Source organism: Podarcis muralis, chromosome 8 (assembly GCF_964188315.1).
Source record: "Podarcis muralis chromosome 8, rPodMur119.hap1.1, whole genome shotgun sequence".
Lineage (NCBI taxonomy): Eukaryota > Metazoa > Chordata > Lepidosauria > Squamata > Lacertidae > Podarcis > Podarcis muralis.
In genome coordinates this window covers 80,128,184-80,149,544 of record NC_135662.1, presented here as the reverse complement: position 1 = coordinate 80,149,544, position 21,361 = coordinate 80,128,184, and the positions used below count along the sequence as shown (strand labels likewise).

General features: G+C 44.6%; 2 protein-coding genes and 1 long non-coding RNA gene across 4 annotated transcripts in view; 1 reads left to right on the top strand and 2 right to left on the bottom strand.

Moving 5' to 3' along the window:
• Positions 1-1,295: 1,295 nt before the first annotated feature.
• Positions 1,296-16,373, bottom strand: LOC114600090 (carboxymethylenebutenolidase homolog). Of its 2 annotated transcripts, none has more exons than XM_028735832.2 (7): positions 15,818-16,373; positions 10,288-10,367; positions 9,374-9,597; positions 7,059-7,166; positions 5,863-6,005; positions 4,848-4,939; positions 1,296-2,766 (listed from the first exon to the last, which is right to left on the bottom strand). In XM_028735832.2, the coding sequence occupies exons 3-7, from the start codon at positions 9,586-9,588 to the stop codon at positions 2,581-2,583; spliced, it is 744 nt and encodes a 247-aa protein (XP_028591665.2). In that variant the 5' UTR covers positions 9,589-9,597; positions 10,288-10,367; positions 15,818-16,373; the 3' UTR covers positions 1,296-2,580. The 2 variants fall into 2 exon arrangements, with proteins under 2 accessions (XP_028591665.2, XP_028591666.2); XM_028735833.2 differs by having other exon boundaries at positions 10,288-10,364.
• Positions 16,374-19,661: 3,288 nt separating this feature from the next.
• On the bottom strand, positions 19,662-20,390 carry LOC114601027 (uncharacterized). Its single transcript, XR_003707728.2, has 2 exons — positions 20,297-20,390; positions 19,662-19,946 (listed from the first exon to the last, which is right to left on the bottom strand). It is a non-coding gene; the product is annotated as an uncharacterized LOC114601027 (long non-coding RNA).
• A 91-nt stretch (positions 20,391-20,481) lies between these two features.
• The window catches only part of MARCHF6 (membrane associated ring-CH-type finger 6), a 44,806-nt gene continuing 43,926 nt past the window's right edge, over positions 20,482-21,361 (top strand). The window contains exon 1 of the mRNA XM_028737971.2: positions 20,482-20,647. Coding sequence (XP_028593804.2) covers positions 20,629-20,647 — 19 coding nt within the window. The 5' untranslated portion in view covers positions 20,482-20,628. The remainder of the gene's footprint in view (positions 20,648-21,361) is intronic.

The window sequence follows — 21,361 nt, the reverse complement described above, 5'->3', positions numbered from 1 at the left end:
AATACGTACGACACCTGACGACACCCTGGCTGGTGCAGATTTGTTGCAGATACAGCAGGTGTTTTCAGGTTTGGTGGTTTATACGTTGAAGAAAACGTTATGACAGTTATTTTGGGAGTTGTACGTATGTTATATGATATATATTGTATTTATTTTAGGATTCCATACATCTGAGAAGGGAGGATATGGATTTTAATTCCGCGAAATGCAAAGATGCTATTTATTAGGTGTGTGCAGAGGTCTCAAGGTTCATCTTGAATTAAAAAAAAAAAAATTCTGAGTTGCTCTGTGCAATCTTTCCACCCAAGTCTGGGCTTGTCCAATGCCAAGGTGCAACGTGTAATTGAAGTTGCCTCTGTCTCAATCTAATCAGCATGGTCCATACAATGTCGCCCTCCTTCACTGCTAACACACTCACTTTCCAAAGTAAATGTGCAGGTGAAATCTGAAAAGTTTAAAAAAGACCCTTTCATAATCACTCCAATCCCAGGGGTGGACACTTTGTAGCTCTGTTGTTCAGTATCCTGTTCTGGACATAGCTGTCAACTTACATATTTGAAAATAAGGGACCAGCAGCCTCGAAAATAAGGGATCAGCAGCCAAAATAAGGGATTTTCTGGGCACAGGTATGTTCAACTTCTGAGCCCCTCTGAGCCAAAGGCAGAAAGCCCAGCCAGCGGCCAAACGAAGCCTCAAGTGGTGGTTCCCACAGCACAGCAACCCGGCAAAGGGGATGCAGCAAGGAAAACCACCATCACCTCTCCGCTGGGAAGCGCTGAGCAAAGGCGAGTCCCCAGGCAATGCGGCCGATTTGATTGGCACAAGGCATGCAAGCTCCACCCCCCAGTCGTTCTTAGACTCCTTATTGGGTGAGCAACGCAGCCAAGCAACACAGTTGGAGCCTCCCTCCTCCCTGGCTGGCAGGGAGGGAGGGAGAGGAGCTGCTTCCTTTGAAACCCGGGAAATTTAAGGGACATCATCAATAAGGGACAGCAGTGGGACACGGCGCTGGGATAAGGGAGTTTCCCGCCAGATAAGGGACAGTTGACAGCTATGTTCATCTGCTGTGAGTCTCCTATCAGCTGTTGGGTGGGTGAAGCTTTGTCCGCTGGTTGGGCTGCTCCTCACGGGGTGTTCATGTGGGAGTGGGGAGAGGAACCTTTGTGGATCCACTGGGACTCTCCTCTCTTCTATCTGATAATGGGTGGGAGAGGGTTTGCCCACTGGATTGGCTGCATGCTCATGTGAGCAGCGGATCCTTGCAGAAAGCAGGAAACAGATTTCCTCCCCTGGCATTGGCTGTTGGGCAGGAGAGCCCTTAAGCACTGGATCAACTACATCCACTAGTGCCCCATGAGGCAATCAACCCAATCCCTGCAGGAAGCATGAAATATACTCGGAGTCGAGAGTGGATTTCATGCTCTTTATTCAGCTCATAGTGGGAGGAGGAATGAAAGTTCCCCCAAAGTATCTGCTTTATATACATTATTTACACAATGGGCTGCATGTGATTGGCTAATTCCGGAATTCTCCTGTAGGCCAATCAGATTGTGGATTCACTTCCATCTGGAGCTGGATTGGGTGGCTGCTGCAGACCAATCATACTGCTGCATTGTTCTAGGACCAATCAGACTGCTGCATTCTGAATCCTATTGTTCTAGGACCAATCAGACTGCTGCATTTTGGATCCTATTGTTCTAGGACCAATCAGACTGCTGCCTTTTGGATCCTTTCCAACTCAGTACAAAGCAGTTAAGCAGTTCAGTCTGCCGACCTGTCAGATGACTGGCAATGGCGGCAAGGGAATGAGGTGTGAATGCGAAACAGCGTATCAGACCTCTCTTTATTTATTTCACATATATGCTTATCGGGTCTGACCTGGCAGTGACTGATCAGGAATGAGACCTTGGGGTTGTAAGTAGATAGAAGTTGTCAACCCTGCGGCGGCTCTGAAGAAAAACAGATTCCATGCCAGGGGTCGTTAGGAAAGGAACAGAAAACAAAACTGCCGGTATCATATAACGCCATTATACAAATCTGTGGCGAAACTTGCATTTGGAATACTGTGCACTGTCCTGGTTGCCTCAGATATTGTCTCCACGCCCTCCCTGGTTTATACAGCAATGTAGAAATGTGATTTGAAACTCGGTGTGAGTGTATGGGAAACAACCTTATTCCATTTTAAGCTGCTAGTGTGTACATTGCCTAAGGCCCAAAATATGGCTAGTATATAATGCATTTACAGATCCTGAACATTTTTATTTTCGGGGGGTGGGAAGGAAATGGGACACATAAAATGGGGAAAAAGAAGAATAAGTTTTAAGGTAGCCTTAGAATATAAAGTTCATTATAAGGCATGCACACTTCCAATACCGAATGCTCGTATCTTTGTGTGCCAGACAATGATTTCAAGGACCTTCCATTATAAATATTTCATAATTTATTACTGAAAGTTCTCTAAAGTATATCTTCTCTTTTCTCCGATAGATAGCACCACAATCTAGAAATATTTTAGAGGGGGGAAACAAATTGCATTTTTTTGGTTGGGGGTGCGAGGAAATAATGTGACATATTCAAGTTTCAAAACATAATGTATCTATTCAGCCAGTCAATCATATCCATTCTTGCCTCCTCTATGTAAGGCTGATCTTCAGGCTTCATGTCTTCGGGCTTTAACTGAGCAAAGCCATGTTCTTGTCCAGGATAGACTTTGACTTTAAAGGGCACTCTACAGTATTCTGCCAGTTTTCCCTCCAACAAAGTGACCTGTAACACACAATCAATTTCATTAGATATCTACAAAAGTTAAGAATCAAAACTTCCAAATTTGCTCCCTTTTAATCTGAATTCCTTCAAGATTTTTCTTTAAATCTAGTGTTGCCATAACTACAATTAAGCAATAATAAATTCTACCATGCCAGAGTGCAATTATTTTTAAAAAATATATATAAATAAAATCCACCATTTTAATGCCAAGGCAACCAAGGCAGTTTACAACTTTAATATATGTACTAAAACAAATAAACAATATAAAATGCGAAATTTGCCCAGGGGTGGGGTGGAAGAGGTGGAAGATGGAGACAGTCTCACTGGAGCAGACCTAATGTTGTCTTTGCCTTCCTGCCAGCCTGCCTCCCTCTCTTATTCTTTTCCACCTGTATCAAGTATGGTTAGTTTTTCATTCTCTGCCCTGCTCCTTTAACACACCAGTATGGTTCCTTTTCCATTTGTGGCAATGCCTCTTCTTGACAGAAACAGATGCAAAATAATATTAAAACAGAAAAGTAGGGCTAAGCGCATAGAGGCTGCCTGTTCCTCATTACAGAAGACTTGCAGCTTGTACTCAAGAGGCAATTTCAAGCATCAAGGAAGTTTGAATTGGAAGACAATGGACGCTAAATAATTTGTTATTTGTACCCTGCCCATCTGGCTGGGTTTCCCCAGCCACTCTGGGTGGCTTCCAACAAAGATTAAAAATACATTAAAATGTCACACATTAAAAACTTCCCTGAACAGGGCTGCCTTCAGATGTCTTCTAAATGTCCGAAAGTTGTTTATCTCTTTGACATCTGGTGGGAGGGCATTCCACGGGGCGGGCGCCACTACCGAGAAGGCCCTCTGCCTGGTTCCCTGCAGCTTAGCTTCTCGCAGTGAGAGAACCGCCAGAAGGCCCTCAGCGCTGGACCTCAGTGTCCAGGCAGAATGATGGGGGTGGAGACGCTCCTTCAGGTATACAGGACCGAGGCCGTTTAGGGCTCTAAAGGTCAACACCAACACTTTGAATTGTGCTCGGAAGCGTACTAGGTGCCAATGTAGGTCTTTCAAGTCTGGTGTTATGTGGTCTTGGCGGTCGCCCCCAGTCACCTGTCTAGCTGTTGCATTCTGGATTAGTTGTAGTTACCCAAGCCTAAGTCTCAGCTGATGTTGGATACACTACACATTCTGAGGGTAGGCATGCATCAGACCTTGCTATGGAAGTCTTCAGTCGCCAGGGAGGAATTTGCCTTCAGACAAATTGGACCTATATGAGTGTGTTCGGTTTTTTTGCCTTCCTCCTAGCAATTGCCACATCTTGATGGTGGATAAAACACTGAGTTGAATCCTTAGTCTAGGTGGGTGAGGGTGTCCAGAGTCACCCCACCACTCGAAGGAATCAAGGTATCCCATTAAAGGAATCTAGGCGGAGGTGCTTTTGTACAGATGCCCAGACAGGGGCTTATGGGCCATAGCACTCCCAAAATGGTGATTTGGGAGGCATCACTCCAATTTAATGAACAGTCCTTAACGCGGGTGGCACTGTGGGGGACGCGGGTGGCGCTGTAGTCTAAACCACAGGGCCTAGGGCTTGCCGATCAGAAAGTCGGTGGTTCGAATCCCCACAACGGGGTGAGCTTCCGTTGCTCGGTCCCAGCTCCTGCCCACCTAGCAGTTCAAAAGCATGTCAAAGTGCAAGTAGATAAATAGGTACCGCTCCGGCGGGAAGGTAAACGGCATTTCCATGCATTGCTCTGGTTCGCCAGATGAGGCTTAGTCATGCTGGCCACATGACCCGGAAGCTGTCTGTGGCCAGCTTCTCGGCCTACAGAGCAAGATGAGGGCTGCAACCCCAGAGTTGTCTGCAACTGGACCAAACGGTCAGGGGTACCTTTACCTTTTACCTTAACCTTCCCAAATAATCTACCAGTAGATTGGTTGATTCAAGATATACACCTGATGTCTGCGCCAAAACCTGCTGACACCTGTGATTAATAAAGCCAAAGCCTCTTTAAATCCCAAGCGATTGTGTTTATGGCAATGTCACCATGCCTTGGCCCCTCTGCCAGAGACTTCACTGTGCAATAGCTTACCTGATCAGAAGAAATGGTGTGATCTTTTCCACCAAACATGAAAAAGGTAGGATTCAGCAAATTATACCTACTTTCAGAGTCTCTGATGATTCCTAAAGCATATTTAAAGAAAGAGGTTAAATCAAGTAGTATGTTCTTCAAGGTCAATAGAGAACAAAGGCTTCTATTTACTTCAGCTGTATGTATCTCTCATCTGTTCTTTCTCATGTTCTCAAGGGCAGCAGTTAAAAAACAATAATGCCCCATCAGCTTAATTTGCAGTGTTATAAGTAATGATTTGTGCCACTATAGCAATCAAATGCCAGGAAAATCCTATATTTTCCTTGTAGGATAATTTTTACTGTTTGATGGCTGAGATCCCAGATAAGAGGCACACTTGAAAGAAAAAGTTTATTGAGTTAGTTTGTTTAGCAACTGTTAAGTTGTGGGCGAACATATCAGACGACACAGCGATTCTTCAAACAGCTCTTCTTTATTCAGAGGCCAGAACAGAACTGAACTGAAGGGCTCAGTCAGCCTGCTTATATAGAGCTCCAGTACCTTGTTACTGTAACAACTTTCTAAAACTATCCAATCACTGAACGTCACTTTCAATCCTTCATTTGCATAACTATCTACAGTATCCCCCTGCTGGCCCAGGGTGAGAACTTCAGTACATAACAGCAACTATTCACTGTTTGTTGCAAATCAGCAACCCTGGCTCATATGTGATGCTAAACTGAACTTCTGTGAAAGTGGAACTCAACTCAACAGAACCTCCCTCCAGACTCGTGGAAGAAAAAAAGAGGTGTTGTGGGCCGAACCCTATGGAACTCCCTCCCACAAGAAGTTAGGCAGGCACATAGGATTGCATCCTTATCCCCCTTGTTTGAACAGTGAGAGAACGAAGCATATGTTGCTGAAATAAATAGCCATAATGAATGCTGCAGCTCATCCTTACACAGACTTAGACTACAAATGTTTCAGTGCACAAAAACATATGAGCCTGCTCAGGTTTACAAACATTTGTCATTACCATAGAGGGATACCCCAGCTTGAAAATCAGGATTTGTCAACATCAAGTGATGTACAGCCATTCCACCCCAAGAAAATCCAATGACACCGATTTTCATTGCATTGTACTGCTCCTTAAGATACTTCATGAAAATAGCAGCTGTCCTACAACCATGAACAAAAGGGAACTAAGACATCTACATACACATTAAAAAAAAGAATGCAATATTATCATAACTTGCTTTCCCACCTTCACCTGCTGTTAAAAAAGCACTGACCCACTCAGGAAGATGCCGGGTTATCCACTAAATTATCGGAACTGATTTTAAATGAAATCATTTGCTTTGAATGGCACATGCCCTTGTAAAAGTGTGGGCTTGCCCACAACTGGCGACCAACAGAGGCACCATTTGGAATTTTATAGAAGTATAAACACAGGAAAGAATGCTTAATTTCTCTATGAAAATGGATATCTGGTGCTATTCCTCATTTTTTACACACTTGTAAGAGGAACAACTGAACATGGAAGAGTGACAAGGGTTGATGATACTAAAATGAATGCCAAAAGAATGTGTAAACCATGAAGGGGAGTTAATAAGTCTGTTAAGGAATAACAGAGGTGGTGCGTGTCAAATTATAGCAACACGCAGGGTGCTGCTGAAATCTGAGAGCCTCAAGTCTGCCACTGTTTAGCCTAAAATCCTATGCAGACTTTCTTGGATGTAAGTTCCATTGATCTCAGCAGGATTGACCGCTGAATAAGTATGATTAGGATCATATTGCATAGGTCAATCAGTACAGACCCAAGGGATGTCCCTGGTTTAGAGAAGCCCTCCAAGTTTCTGATTTGACCCACTTTTCCTTAGAATGTCCCTATTTTCATTGGAGCAATATTAGAGGGTATGGCGTTATCCGACTCCTGAGTTGTCTGAAGGCAATCCTGTATAGGGAAGTTTTTCTAAAAAAAATGTTTTATTGTGCTTTTATATATGCTGGAAGCTGCCCAGAGTGGCTGGGGCAACCCAGTAAGATGTGTGGGGTATTAATAGTTAAATTATCATTCTGAAATGGGACGTCCCTATTTTCATCGGAGAAATGTTGGAGGGTATGTCAGTGCCCCTCCCAAAATTCAATTCTCCTGTCGATGGTGAATTAACCTTATGTTGTCCCCTTAGCTACATCTATTAGTTATAGCTTTGGAATAAATGTTAGTCTTACTTGTCCACCTTTGTGGGATCTCGGTGCTTTAACCAGTCCGCAAAATTCTGCCAACGATCAGTAGTTTTCCATGGTTCTTTTCCCAGGAAGAAATCTGGGCATATGGTTCTGTATAGAATAGCAGACAGATGTTACCTATGACCTGTTCAGTTCCCTTTAAAAATATATATGTCATTTTAAGTCTATGCATAGAGATTGCAGCATGCAGGAAAGTTTTACCCTTATCTCCCCAGTGACAATCTTTGCAAAAACTCCCTCCCTGTGTGCTGTGATTAGCAATAATGAAATACGTAACTCTCATTGACACCACCTCAGATCATTGTGGCATCCAGCCAACATTCATCCAATGTACAGCAGTTAATAATTCACATATTAAAGGCATTTATTTTCATGAAGTTGTTTTAACCTCTAGAGTGTTTGTGCTTCAAATTCTTATTCTAGATCATTACACAATTGGTGTGTGGCTTGCATTTGCAACAGTTCCATATGCAGGAAAAGAAGAGGCACTGTCACAGTTCAATGACACATTCCAGCAAGGCGAAAGGACTCAATGAAAGGACAGGGCAGAAAGTTTTCAGGCAGGTCCACTCTGAGGCCCAGAGAAGCCTGGGCCACTTCTACCTTTTGGGGCCCGTAGTCAAAATAATAATTCAAAAAATGACAACACAAAAACAAAATAAGGCACTGAGAAAGGAGTGGTTCGTATATTAGTTGATTTGTGGCGTAAGAGCAGATACATTTTTATGAATACAGTGGAACCTCGGTTGTCAAACATAATCCATTCCGGAGCACTGTTCAACTTCCAAAATGTTTGACAGCTGAGATGCAATTGCCGGTCGGCAAACTCCTTTTAAAAAATGGAGAAACGCACCTCGGAAGCCGTTCGACTTCCGAGGCACGTTTGAAAACGGAAAGCATTCACTTCCGGGTTGTCGGCATTCGGGTTCCGAATCGTTCGGCTTCCGAAGCGTGAGACAACCGAGGTTCCATTATATGAACGAACATTTTATATTCTTCAATATGACACCACACCATCTTGTATCAATTAACAAATTTGCACTTCTAAGCTGAGAAGTTGTGTTGCTCCGTTGCACATAAAAACAAGTTGTGAAACTTGCCGAATGCCAAAAAAATGAGGGCCCTGTGGATAAGGTCCTCCTGAGTCACCCTCCAATTGGCTCTGCCTGTTGCTAAACCCTTCATATCTAGACTCTGCACCTAACTCAGTGCTTTGCTATATGTTTAGCATGGGTATTAGTAGTCTAGTAGTTATTGGGGAAAATATCCTCAGTGGGACCCCTTCACCCAAAAGAGCATATAAGCAGAGAGCTCCCTCACAGTATCTGAAATATACTCAGAGTCGAGAGTGGATTTCATGCTCTTTATTCAGCTCATAGTGGTGAGGAGGAATGAAAGTTTCCCCAAAGTATCTGCTTTATATACATTATTTACACAATGGGCTGCACGTGATTGGCTAATTCCAGAATTCTCCTGTAGGCCAATCAGATTGTGGATTCACTTCCATCTGGAGCTGGATTGGGTGGCTCCTGCAGACCAATCATACTGCTGCATTGTTCTAGGACCAATCAGACTGCTGCATTTTGGATCCTATTGTTCTAGGACCAATCAGACTGCTGCCTTTTGGATCCTATTCAACTCAGTACATAACACCGTATCTTTGAACTTTTTGCATACCCTGTGCTAGGTGAAAACAGTGTTGTGGTGGTGTTTGAAGTGGACCTTTGCTAGTCAAGGCCCCCAGCAAAGCCCAGCTTCACCACCGACTGGAACTCACTTTCTCTGAGGAAGGGACAGGATTATGCAGCACTGCTATGAAAAGCCCTACTGAACCCTGTTGTAAACAAAAATCTGCCCTTTTCCCTTATGGGGTATCCAAGAGCCCATATAGAGTCCTTACATAGGTTCCCTATTGGTAGGAGAAAACAACAGAGGCCAACCAGAGAATATTGAAAAGCAAAGCAGCTAGTAAGCCTGATCTTTATTGATCTGTTGCAACAGGGTCCTCACTCGCCACATCGCAGGAGGAAGGAAGAACCCAGAACAATGGCGCGCAAGGCCTTATATAGACATTTTAAATTCCCTGCCCTGGAATTTCCTGCCCTGCATTAAGTGCCCACATTTCAGGTAATATTTCTTAATGTACTTTTTTAATGAGACTAATGCCTTTCAGGAAAACATTCAGACAAGAGGTGACGGATAACTTTTCTGTGTGAAAATCACAAGCCAGGTCAAATTTCTGGCCTTGCAACCATAACGTAGAGATTGAGGAAGGTTAAAAAGAACCAATTGCTCACATGTATCCTTTAGCTGCGACCATATCAGCAATGTATCTGGTATCTGGGAATTGCCATCCATATATGTCGTGAATCACAATCACAGCTTTGTCCGTGTTGGAAGGAGGTTGGCAAACATATGCTTTGATGTTATCAACTTGCACATCTTGGCCACGCCCCGTGTAAGTGCTTCTTCTTCCAACATCATATTGGAAAGGTAAATCCTGACTACTCATTACAAAAAACTGAAATGTAAACAAAATGTAATTAGTCAAATATAAACAAAAAGAAGCTATTGTTAAAAAAAACGAAATTGACCCGCACGGAGCAACAGAAATATATTGCTGCACGCCACCCTAATCTCTTGAGTGGTGTGAAATTCCAGGGGTTCCAGGATTTGTTTCCTTTGAAAATGAGTCTCAGAAGAGGCTGTGGTAACTTTATGACATAGGGTTTATTTACACATACACTTGCAATCAAAATTATTCAACCCCCCATTGCAAATCAGGTTTGTTATCAAAATTTGCAGACTTTCAGCTGTTGGCAATGAGCAAATCGGAACAAAAGCAATTGAAATTGCTCAACACAATAGATGCTTCAAGTGGTTTCCCCAGATTCAGCTGAAATTGCGACTTATACTGGCTTCTTCAGTCTAACTACCGTATTTTCTTGAATGTAATGCACACCATTTTTGCCCAAAATACTTAATAAAATTAGGGTGCGCATTAGATTTGATGACACATTTGCATTCGCCAGCAAATACATTTTTCGTTTCAGTGTTTTGAAAATTGAGGTGCCCGTTAGATTTGATGACACGTTCAGTTCACGTAAATATGGTATTATTTAACCCCCTGAATAGAACCCCTCACAACAGCAGAAACACAACAGGTGTCGTCAGTGCTTCCCCCCCTAGAAAAATAGGTTCCAGTACTCACCAGAAAGTTGTCACAGTAAGTGCCACACTTTTTAACAACAGCAAAAAGAGGTGCTGGTACTGAGTACCCTTGAGTACCTGCTGGAGAAAAAACACTGCGTGTTTTCTCAAGCACATCGGATGCAACTAATCAAGGACTTCATTAGATTGGGAAAAAGAAGAAAGCACAGTATGGGAAACAAAAGTAAGTTCAGACCAAAGTGCCAAGGACAAATTTAAAGGGACACCTTGAATACTGTGCCAGCAGCAACTCATGTAAAAGTCAAAAGTGAGGAAGGGGGTTGTTTTTTAAAGCCTCCTTCTTTGCAGCATAGTTCTATACACACACCAATATTAAAACAAAGATTACTAGTAGCTGTAGTGATTGTGAAAATTGATGAAAGTAAGTTCTAGTGTCTTTGAAGTATACAAACTGGGAACAGACATAATGAATAACAGAATAATAAAAAGGTAAAGGTACCCCTGCCCGTACGGGCCAGTCTTGACAGACTCTAGGGTTGTGCGCTCATCTCACTCTAGAGGCCGGGAGCCAGCGCTGTCCGGAGACACTTCCGGGTCACGTGGCCAGCTTGACGAAGCTGCTCTGGTGAACCGGCACCAGAGCAGCACACGGAAACGCCGTTTACCTTCCCGCTATAAAGCGGTACCTATTTATCTACTTGCACTTAGGGGTGCTTTCGAACTGCTAGGTGGGCAGGAGCTGGGACCGAATGACGGGAACTCACCCCGCCGCGGGGATTCGAACCGCCGACCATGCGATCGGCAAGTCCTAGGCGCTGAGGTTTTACCCACAGGGCCACCCGCGTCTCCTAACAGAATAATAAATAATAATAATAAATTTTTATTTATACTCCGCCCTTCCCGATTTAAAAACCGGGCTCAGGGCGGCTAACAGCAAATATAAAACATTGATTAAAATGTGACTTTAAAACAGCATAAAACAGCATAAAATGAATCATCAATATCAATAAAATTCAGGAGTCTTTTTTTTGGGGGGGGGGGCCCAGTCAGTAGACATCAAATGATCACCAGGGCTAACTGGCCAAGTTGGTCCTACTAGGGCCGGCAAGGAGTCCAAGGAGGAATTTAAATGTGGGGTCCCAAGAAAGGGTTTCTTCATAGAAGAGGAAAGGGAAAAGGGAATAGAGGATCAGGCTAATTCAAACTGAAGGCCAGGCGGAATAGCTCTGTCTTACAGGCCCTGCCTGTGGAAGGAGATCAAGTCCTGCAGAAAACTGTAGTTGAAAATCGACATGCCAACCTGAGGGCCTGTTGAGTGGGCGGCCAAAGGACAGGGTGCATCAAAGCGGCAATGCTTGAAAAAACATTGCACTTTAATAAGACTGAAAGGTGGGGTCCCACTTCAAAGGCAGATGAGTGCTATTAAGCAAATGATGAAAACATGGTAATTGTCAATTCAGCTGCCTCCAGCCAGCAGGCCTGATGTAAGAGACCTTAGTGAAAAAGTTGTTGTAATCTGCGCTAATAGTAATTTGAACACTGAATACCTTGGAATTCATACAAATTGCTGACTAGGAATACGGGGCAAGGCATATATCTGCAATTAAGAGAGGCATATGCTGGAAGCAGGCCTGTCCTTACATTATTGATGGCTAGTTGCTACATTCTTGCAATTGTAATAGTTGCCATTGGAAGCATCTTGTTGTTGTTATTATTATTATTCAAATTATTTACCTGCAGGTCTTAGGGTGGTTCACAACATAAAAGCATAGCTGTCAACTTTTCCCTTTTTTAAAGGGAAATTCCCTTATTCCGAATAGGATTCCTCGCAAGAAAAGGGAAAAGTTGACAGCTATGCATAAAAGCATAATGTAGAACACAGAATACATAATAATAATAATAATAATAATAATAATAATAATAATAATAATAATAAACCCTCAATAATCCCCCACTCCGCAACACATTTTAAAAGGGCATTGGATGTCAATTAGCCAAACGCAAAGGTAAAGGGACCCCTGACCGTTAAGGGCTCCCCCAGATTGCTGGGCATTGCCATTCAGATGGCGTGCGTGTGCCACATCTTGTGATCACAAACCCTCCAAGTGTCCCTGTTTTCCAGGGACAGCCCCGGATTTACAGAAGCTGTCCCGGTTTCAAATTTGATCCTGGAATGTCCCACTTTTCCTTAGGACATCCCTATTTTAATTGGAGAAATGTGGGAGGGTATGGAGTTATGCCACCCACAAGCCAATGAGATAAATAACTCTACAACCTTTAGAAGACATCTGAATGCATCTGAATATAGGGAAGTTTTTTTAATGTTTAGTGTTTTATTGTGTTTTTATATATGTTTTATATATGTTTTTATATATGTTGGGAGCCACCCAGAGTGGCTGGAGCAACCCAATCAGATGGGTGGGGAGGCTCAGGCAGATGGGCGGGGTCCCTTATTTTCAAATCTGTAAGTTGACAGCTATGTCACAGCGTATGCACATTAATGATTAAATGCAATTATCCCTGCATGGTGGACAAATATTTTCATGCCCATTAAAAGGGAAATGGGCCAAAGAGCAGCAGATGATAACAGCTGTGTGATCCATATTTGAATCAACCTAGCTTGGGGCTATTCCAGCCTTTCCTTAAGCTTTTTTGTATTTATTCGGCTAGTCAAACTCTTTGCTGCCTCTTCCCTTTGTACTTCTATGCTTTTAGATGCATTGAGTCCCTCTAGTGGAAGAAAAAATGGGATAAATGTATCTAGAAGAAATAAGCACACAACCTGCGGGTATTTATACAGTGCTTTCAGGTATAAACATCCCCACAATTTGATAATGGGATAAATGTATCTAGAAGAAATAAGCACACAACCTGCGGGTATTTATACAGTGCTTTCAGGTATAAACATCCCCACAATTTGAATCAATTTCTTGTGGCTCTCTCCTGATTGACTCCAGCAAAAAATATGCCATCTTCTTTCTTACACCGGTTACAGTGCAAACTTATTTGTTTCACTGAGTACAGTGCAGCTTCTCCCCTGGTAAATGTTAATGGGATTGCAGCCTCAAACTGAAAATGTCAGCTGTGTGAATTTCCTTTCCCCATTGATCACAACTCAATGATATTTTCATTTATGAGCTTTAGAACGTTTTTTTGCAGCGCATTTTCAGAACTTTTTTTTTATAGCTGTGTAGATCTAGTCTGGGATGTGGGTGGCACTGTGGGTTAAACCACAGAGCCTAAGTTCGAATCCCTGTAACGGGGTGAGCTCCCGTTGCTTGGTCCCAGCTCCTGCCAACCTAGCTGTTTGAAAGCACGTCAAAGTGCAAGTAGATAAATAGGTACCGCTCCGGCGGGAAGGTAAACGGTATTTCTGTGCGCTGCTCTGGTTCGCCAGAAGTGGCTTAGTCATGCTGGCCACATGACCCGGCAGCTGTACGCCGGCTCCCTTGGCCAATAAAGCGAGATGAGCACCGCAATCCCAGAGTCGGTCACGACTGGACCTAATCGTCAGGGGTCCCTTTACCTTTTTTAGATCTAGCCTTAGTATCCTTTAGCTGGGGTACTATTAGCATTAATTTTTACATACAAAATCGCCTCTCACCCCCGCAGCAGTCACTCTAAGAGACTGACAATGGGCTTTGTGTCTGCACACCCCTCCCTTTGTGCACCTGGCTTCAGCACTTCTGTCATACAGTCACAGAATCATAGAGTTGCAGTGTTGAAAAGGTCATTTAGTCCAATACAGGAATCTTTTGCCCACCATGGGGCCCCAACCCACCAGTGGTGTAGCGTGGGTTGCTGGAGCCCAGGGTGTGGGGGGCCATGCTGGCGGGCAGGCATGCTGGCTTCCTTGCCACAGTTCTGGCCTCAATGAGGGAGCCTGTCCTGGGGGCACTTGATTGCCCCCTCCGAATTCTGTGCCCAGGGCCATGGCCCTCCTGCCACCCGCCACGCCTCTGAAACGCATGACCCTGAGATTAAGAGTCTCATGCTCTACCAACTGAGCAATCAGCCAGTTGTGAGCTATTAAGCCATATTTGCTTGTTATGTCCAAACTAATAAACTTGCAGGCAAAACCAGAAATGCTTGTGCTGACAGAGCAGTCTGCTGTGTGCTACGTTGAATTCCTCTGTGTGGTTTAGCAAACCACAGAACTGTTCTATTATGGTGCATGAGTGAAGCGAGCACAGGTCGCAATGTTCCCTCTTGGTGTAATAAATTATGATTCATTAGTCCGATATTGCTGCATTTGAACTGGGCCACAATTGCTTAGTCAAGGTCAAAATACACTGAGTGACCCTGGGTGATTTGCCACCTCCCACATTATCCTGTCTCACAGGCTTTATTGTGAGGGCGAAATTGAAGAGGGGCTTTGAGCACCCTGAAGAAAGGGAAGGGGGGCGAAATCTGTATAGTAACAGTAGCCACCCTGTGAATTTGGTAGCCAAGCAGATGTTTGAACATACATTTCTGAAACTCAAACGTATTCAGATACTGTACACAATGGCAATTTATTTTACATGTACTTGGGATAACTGCAGACAGGCTTAATTTGCAGATGGGTTGGTGTTTTTTTTTACTTATCAAATTCCCTCTGGAAAGGGTAAATCCAGCTTAAAATCCAGATACAGTGGTACCTCGGGTTAAGTACTTAATACGTTCCAGAGGTCCGTTCTTAACCTGAAGCACCACTTTAGCTAATGGGGCCTCCCGCTGCTGCCGCGCCGCCGGAGCACAATTTCTGTTCTCATCCTGAAGTAAAGTTCTTCGCCCGAGGTACTATTTCTGGGTTAGCGGAGTCTGTAACCTGAAGCGTATGTAACCCAAGGTACCACTGTACAGGCATTTTGGTGTGTACATGAGGATCACCATTTGCACAATAAGCATCTATCTGAAAGCATGCCCTATCTTGAGTCCCTCTCTTGATATTTGCACAGATAGCCTGCTAATTTCAGTAGCAAATCTGCTATGATTTGGTGGCAGCAATTCAAAAACGATGTTCTCCATACAAAACAGATAGGACTTGAGTAACACTAGCTGAAGATTGTCTTAAGCACTTCAAAGAATATTAGTCATATTCCTTTATTTCTTTTTATAGAATACAGTATAGAACTCTTTGTGGGAGGACTCAAAAATAAAAAAGGATTCTTTTCGTTTCCTACTACGTAATATATAAAATCTAGCATCTTAATCCCTTGCAAAATATGTTCCAGTAATTTAAGTAACAACACATTAGCATTTATATAGCTCTTCCGGGTGTTCAGAGCACATACATTATTTTGTAAAAACAATAGCAACCCTGTAAAGTCGATCATTATTGTTATCCCCTGACCGCAAGTGGTCTGCCTACAGTCGTGAAATGCGTTTGAAGCAGAGGTAAGATCTGAAGCCAAGAGTTCCTGATGGGTAGCTTACACTCAAAGCCCCTAAAATTCACCGCCATTATGTGTAACACCTGTCACTGCTTGAATCTCCATTTCTCCCCCTTTGCTCCACAGTTTTATAGAACTGCAGCTGTCCTAACCTCAGGATAGGCTAGGAGGCATTATTGCCCTACCTGAACATACCTGGATTGGAGGGGCTGTGATCTAAACCCAAGGAAGATTCCTTTGGCGATGAGGAGAAACTTGCAGGTTCTCGGCTGATGTAAGGAAAATAAAATGCAGCACCAGTAACAGTTCTATAGCTCAGATTCCATTCCAGTGCTGTGTTCCTTTCAGATGTTATGGGAGATATGAAGTTGGGAGAAGAAGGTGGAGGCTCCTTTGAAGACAAATGCCTAACCCAGAAAGACAGGAAAGGGGATGGGACGTGGATTCAAAGAGACAGGCTTCTCTTGTTCCCCAAGGCTGATTTTTAGAGTTATTTTTTTTGGCGGGGTGGAGGTAACAACCGAAGAACAGAGAGAAGCTGCTAAGGAGAACGCACTATGCAATTTCCTCGCAGCCAGCCATCTAGGTTTCTGTTTAAGCTAAAAAAGGACAACCCCCTGGCAAGATCTCTGGCTCTGAACGTATAATTTAGATTTCTTCATGTATATTTGCTGCTTCTTCCTGTGGCTACTATAGAAGAAACTTAATATGTGGCAAATGTGTAGGGAGAGAGATGGCCAGTTCTAAGGCTTTTTGCTCTAGGAAAGGGATGTGCTATGTGTCCCCTTCCCAATATTCCCTGCTCCAAATTCGAGGATCAGGATTTTACAGTTGTGGGGCGCTGCTGTAGCCCCAGCCACATGTTCAGTCATGCAAAGTTGGTGCTACTTAGGCACGTACTGTCTCGAGTCAGCTTTAGGCTCCTGTTGTTCTGTGGGTCTGACAAGTTTCCAGCTGGCTACAATTGACCCTGGATATGTGGTTAGCATGTCTTTCATAGGGATAGGGGATAATATTTATTTAGTTCACACTTAACAGTGAGCTGACCTAATTCACGCATTCTGAAGCAACAGGCAAACTGAAAAAACAACCACTCTTTGACATTTGCACCTCCCTGAATATTGCAGAGAATGTACACAGCCAAGTAATGTCTGCAAAAAAATGCATGTACTAGGATAAAGTGTGCACATAACGAAAATAGCACACAGAAGTGCATCGAAGGAGCAAAAATTGCTTCTTGACAAGCTTTGTACTAGGCTAAAATCACATGCAATAATGTGTATGTTCAGATAAATATGTACTGAAGTGCTGTTGAATTTTCATGAGGATGTGTTAATTGATCAAGCAATCATTCTTCAGAGTGGCCAAATTTATAATCTGGAAAAATATATCAATGTTGCAAATCTAGGTACGTCTACTCAGAAGTGAGTCCCACTGAGTTCAGTGATGCTTAGTCCTAAGTGAGTGGATAAAGGATTGCAAGCTGAAGGAACCCTGCGACCAACAAACCTCCAATCTCAATTCTTTACAGAGATGTAATACCAATTTAGTCGTATTTATTTCAGTGTGCTTCTGTTCACCATGGGCCTAATCTTACAGTCTAGATGCTCCTGTGTCTGTTATGGACAGTACTACTACTTACTACAGGGATTGCTAGTATTGTACATACTGATACATTTAAAAATTTCATTCCCTCCCTCCCAGGGAAGCCAGAAATTGTCCCGTGCCACAATAGATGATACATCCAGTCACTCTGGTAATCTTGCATTTAACCTCTTTAAAATACCGCATAATACGTTCAATTTTAATCTCCTTTCCTACAGAAAGAGAAATCTACTCGATCTGTACCTTGACTCCTTTTAAGAAAAGTTAACTTTTAAATAAAAAGGTCAATGTGAAACTGATAAGTTTATTTCTGTTTGGTTTGATTTTGCCACCTATGTCAACATTAAAGAACACAGTTGATCTTCGCCAGGGCTTTATTTTTTTCCAGCCAGAACTCACTGGAACTAAGTTCCGGCACTTCTCAGGTAGGCGCCATTGCCATTAAAAGAGAACAAGGGAGGCGTTCATGGTGAGTTCTGGCACCTTTTCCTAGAAAAATAGCAATTTTTGCCCAAAACAGATATGACAGGTTCCTATCCAAAGGGACTTAAGAATCTAAAACAGATCTAAAATAGACACTAGTAAACAACAGAGGAAGGGGTTGTTCAGCTGCATAAGCCAGGGATCAGCAAAGATTTGGGGCATGGGCCGGTTTGTGATCCTGCAGACGCCGTAGTAGGCCAGAGTGCGCATGCACACGCACACACCATTTCCGGTGCTCCTTCCGGTGCAGAGGAAGCGTGCACAGCTTCACATTAGCTACAGGAGCTTCCTGCAGCCAATGGGAAGCCGCCCAGCGTCGCAGAAGGCGGTACCCGCTCAACTCCATGCCGGTTTAGCATGGTGCACAGGAGCCAACAAAGCGGGCAGGAGGGGTCCCCGAGCAGGCGGTGGGGGTCCATGGACCGGTTAAATGACCCCCATTGGGCCACCTCCGGCCTATGGGCCTTAGGTTGCCTATGCCTGGTATAAGCTCTGTAAAAGTAGCTCTCCAATTCTGGTCTTAGCATGGTGCAACTGAAGTGTTTTTGTGCGTCACTTATGGCGTAATACTACTGAACCATTGAAAAGATAATAGGATTTGCTGGAAGCCCTGCTATGCTACCCAAGGCTGTGATGGTCACCACAAACCTTCAGGGTGGCTTAAGGGGTATGATTAAGTGCAACATCACAGGTATGCCTAAATGATGAAAAATGACCTCTGGTGATTTAGCCAGTGGTGCTAAATAAATGTGAAACAGTAGAAGTGTTAATGTGGAAGGCCTTGTCCTGGTTTATGGATTTGGCAATACTGAACAGTGATGACTCTTTACTTGCTCCCAGTGTCTACATTTAGAATGTAAGAATCTCCAGTTGCCTGCCTTTTGCAAAAGAATTCTGTGGTCCCCCCCCCCCCCCAGTATTAAAAGAAAAAAAAGGAAATACTATTACAATTTCCTTCTATTTAGGTGAGATAATTTTGACATGCTTCTTTCTAATGTACTAGGTTAACTCTAATAAAATATGTGTTTAGTCATCTCTTCTTTAGAGGAAGGAAGGCCATTTGGGAATATCAGAAAATGGGTGTAGCCAACCATTATAAATTTTAATTAGGTGCCACTGTGATTACTACTTAGCTATGAGGCAATGGTGTAATTATACCTGCTTGTTACTCCGTGCTCTTTTTCCGGGATGTTTTGAAGTATTAAAATCATTATTGTGTTGCAGTGAACACAATACTTCCAGCAGTGAAGCATTTGACATCAGCTGATCTGCCCTGCGATGCCTGCTATTACGCATCAGCCAAGGACTTCAAAGATAAAGTTGTTTGCCTCTGTGGAGATGTGATGCCATAGTTGAAATGGGTCCATTTTATCTAGTCTCCTGCCACCTGCACCTACCCTGCCACATTCACCTCTGGCAGAGTAGCGCTGTTGACATTGCTGGCAATTTGAGGCAAGACTGCACTGATTTGGGGTGAGATCTCGCCCCAAATTTCAGGTCTCATGCGCTCCGCTAGATCTCGCCCAAAATGGATGTGATCTTGCTGAGGTGGAAGTGGGGGGCAGGCAGGGTAAGCATGGATGTTCTTCCTGGGGCACTTGTGTCGCCTGAGGCAGCGGCCTCACCCTGTTTAATGGCTGGTCTGCCTCAGTGAGTGTGACATTTAGCTTAGAATCAGGCCTGCAAAAAAGTCTACAAGTTACTAATCCACCTGCCAGCATGTGTTTATGTTAGCCATTTGCAGCCTAAGAAAAAAGAAAGTCCCAGCTCTGCTGAGCCAAGTCAATTTGTGCCATAATTTTGGGTGTGTGTGTGTGTGTGTGTGTGTGTGTGAGAGAGAGAGAGAAGTGGCTGCAATCTCCTCTCCCAAAGCCTGCACACTCATGTGAACTTGGCCACTATGTCACTTTTGCGTGACAAATGCTGTAACATGAAGCTTGCTGTAAAATAATCAATGGACAACTCATACCATAGCTTTATTTCAATTATGAAACATGGGAGTTGGAAAAATAGTTCCATTAAACAAGTTAATTGCTAGCTGCCTTTGTTCTTTGCTGCCTGCAGAATTCAATTTCCAACACCGGGCTGCCCGATTTCTGCTGTGGTTGTAGAGGCTGATACAGGAGAGACATGTTTTGCTGCAGCTGGGGCTGAGGAAGGTGTCAGGCTGGGATGACACAGGCGTGCCGTGGCATTTCTTCTTTCTGCGCCTGCACTACCTTAAATCTGGCACTGCCTGCAGAAGAAACAATGCAGGCAAAAATCTTCAGTAAATAATAATAATAATAATAATAATAATAATAATAATAATAATAATAATATCTTCAAGCTTCAGTTTAGATTCCTGCATTGCTGGGGGTTGGACTAGATGACCTTTGGGGGACCCTTCCAACTGTACAATTTTATGATTCTAGAAGTACAGAGTCTTGGCTAGGTTATGCGGCTACCTATATGGTTCAAACAGGGGGGGGGGGGGAACCAAAGACAACATTCCCCCAACTTCCCCGGAAGTTGAGGGGGCGTGGCCTAGCCGTGCCTTCTCTAGCAACCCACCGCTCTGTGATCCTTAACCCCTTCCTTCACTACCTAGCCAAGCCGGGCTTGGCTGCGGTTATTGTACGCCGCGCTCCCCAACGACGCACGCGCGGCCTTTACGCCGCGCTTGTGACGCGCCGCGCCGCGCTCGGGGAGAACTCTTCTCCTGTGACGCTCCCCTGGCGAGGAGGCCGCTGAGGGGACGGGCTGTGACGCGAAGAAACCTCCAGGGGGAGCCCGCGGCAAGGCCGCAGCGGGCCCTGGCTACCGGGAGCCCGCTGGGCCCGTTCCTTCTCTCTCTTCCTCTCTATCGCTCCCTCTCTCTCCCTCCGCCCCCACGTTCTCTGGCTTGCGTCACGCCCCGCCTGCGTCACCCGGACAAGATGGAGACCGCCGAGGAAGGTAACGGCCTGGAGCCTCGGGCGGCTTGTGTGAGGGGGGCGGGAGGGGGGGCGAGCGGAGGGGCGGGGAGGAGTCCGGGCCGTCGGCCTGAGGGTCGGGGGTGGGGGGTGGGAAATAGCCTGGCCTGCGCCGGGGAGGCGTCCCGTGGGGGGTTCTGCGCGCCTCACCTGAGCTTCCCTCCCTTGGCCCGCCGGGGCGCCTCAGGTGCCGCTTCGGGGACGGTTGGCGTCGCGGGGGGGTGCCTGTCAGGGAGGGGTGTCTCTCTGTGTATATATATATATTTGGTATGCGTGTGGAGGTGTGTTGTTGTTGTCGGTCGCTGTGTGATTTGTGTGTGTCGGTGGTGTGCATGGCAATTGTGTGTGGTCGTGGTTGGCAAAACCTTGCAACTAAACATCGGGGTGCCGATGGTTGTGGGTTGTTGGGTTTTTTTGGGCGGGGAGGGAGGCATGTTGTTGCTCTGGGAGGGGGTGTGGGAACTTAGCACGCGAGGGGCGAGCAGATGCGGCACGGGGGTGTTTTGTGTGTGCTTATTGACAGCTGTGTGTTGTTGTTGTTGGGGGAGGGGGGGATGCTGGTTCGGGATTCTCAAAAAAGACCCAACAAACACCCCATCAGAAACGGAACGCTCTGTGTGTATGTGTGAGTGTGAAAGGTGGTTGTGATTGTTGACATTTGTATGCCTCCCTCCCGTCTGCAGATCTCGGGTCCCTT

Coding starts and splice junctions, on each gene's coding strand:
- LOC114600090 (XM_028735832.2), bottom strand. CDS start 9,588: ATGAGTAGTCAGGATTTACCTTTCCAATATGATGTTGGAAGAAGAAGC. Junction 7,167..9,373: donor GTCGCAGCTAAAGGATACAT/GTGAGCAATTGG, acceptor TATTCTATACAG/AACCATATGCCCAGATTTCT. Junction 2,767..4,847: donor ACACCATTTCTTCTGATCAG/GTAAGCTATTGC, acceptor TGTGTGTTACAG/GTCACTTTGTTGGAGGGAAA.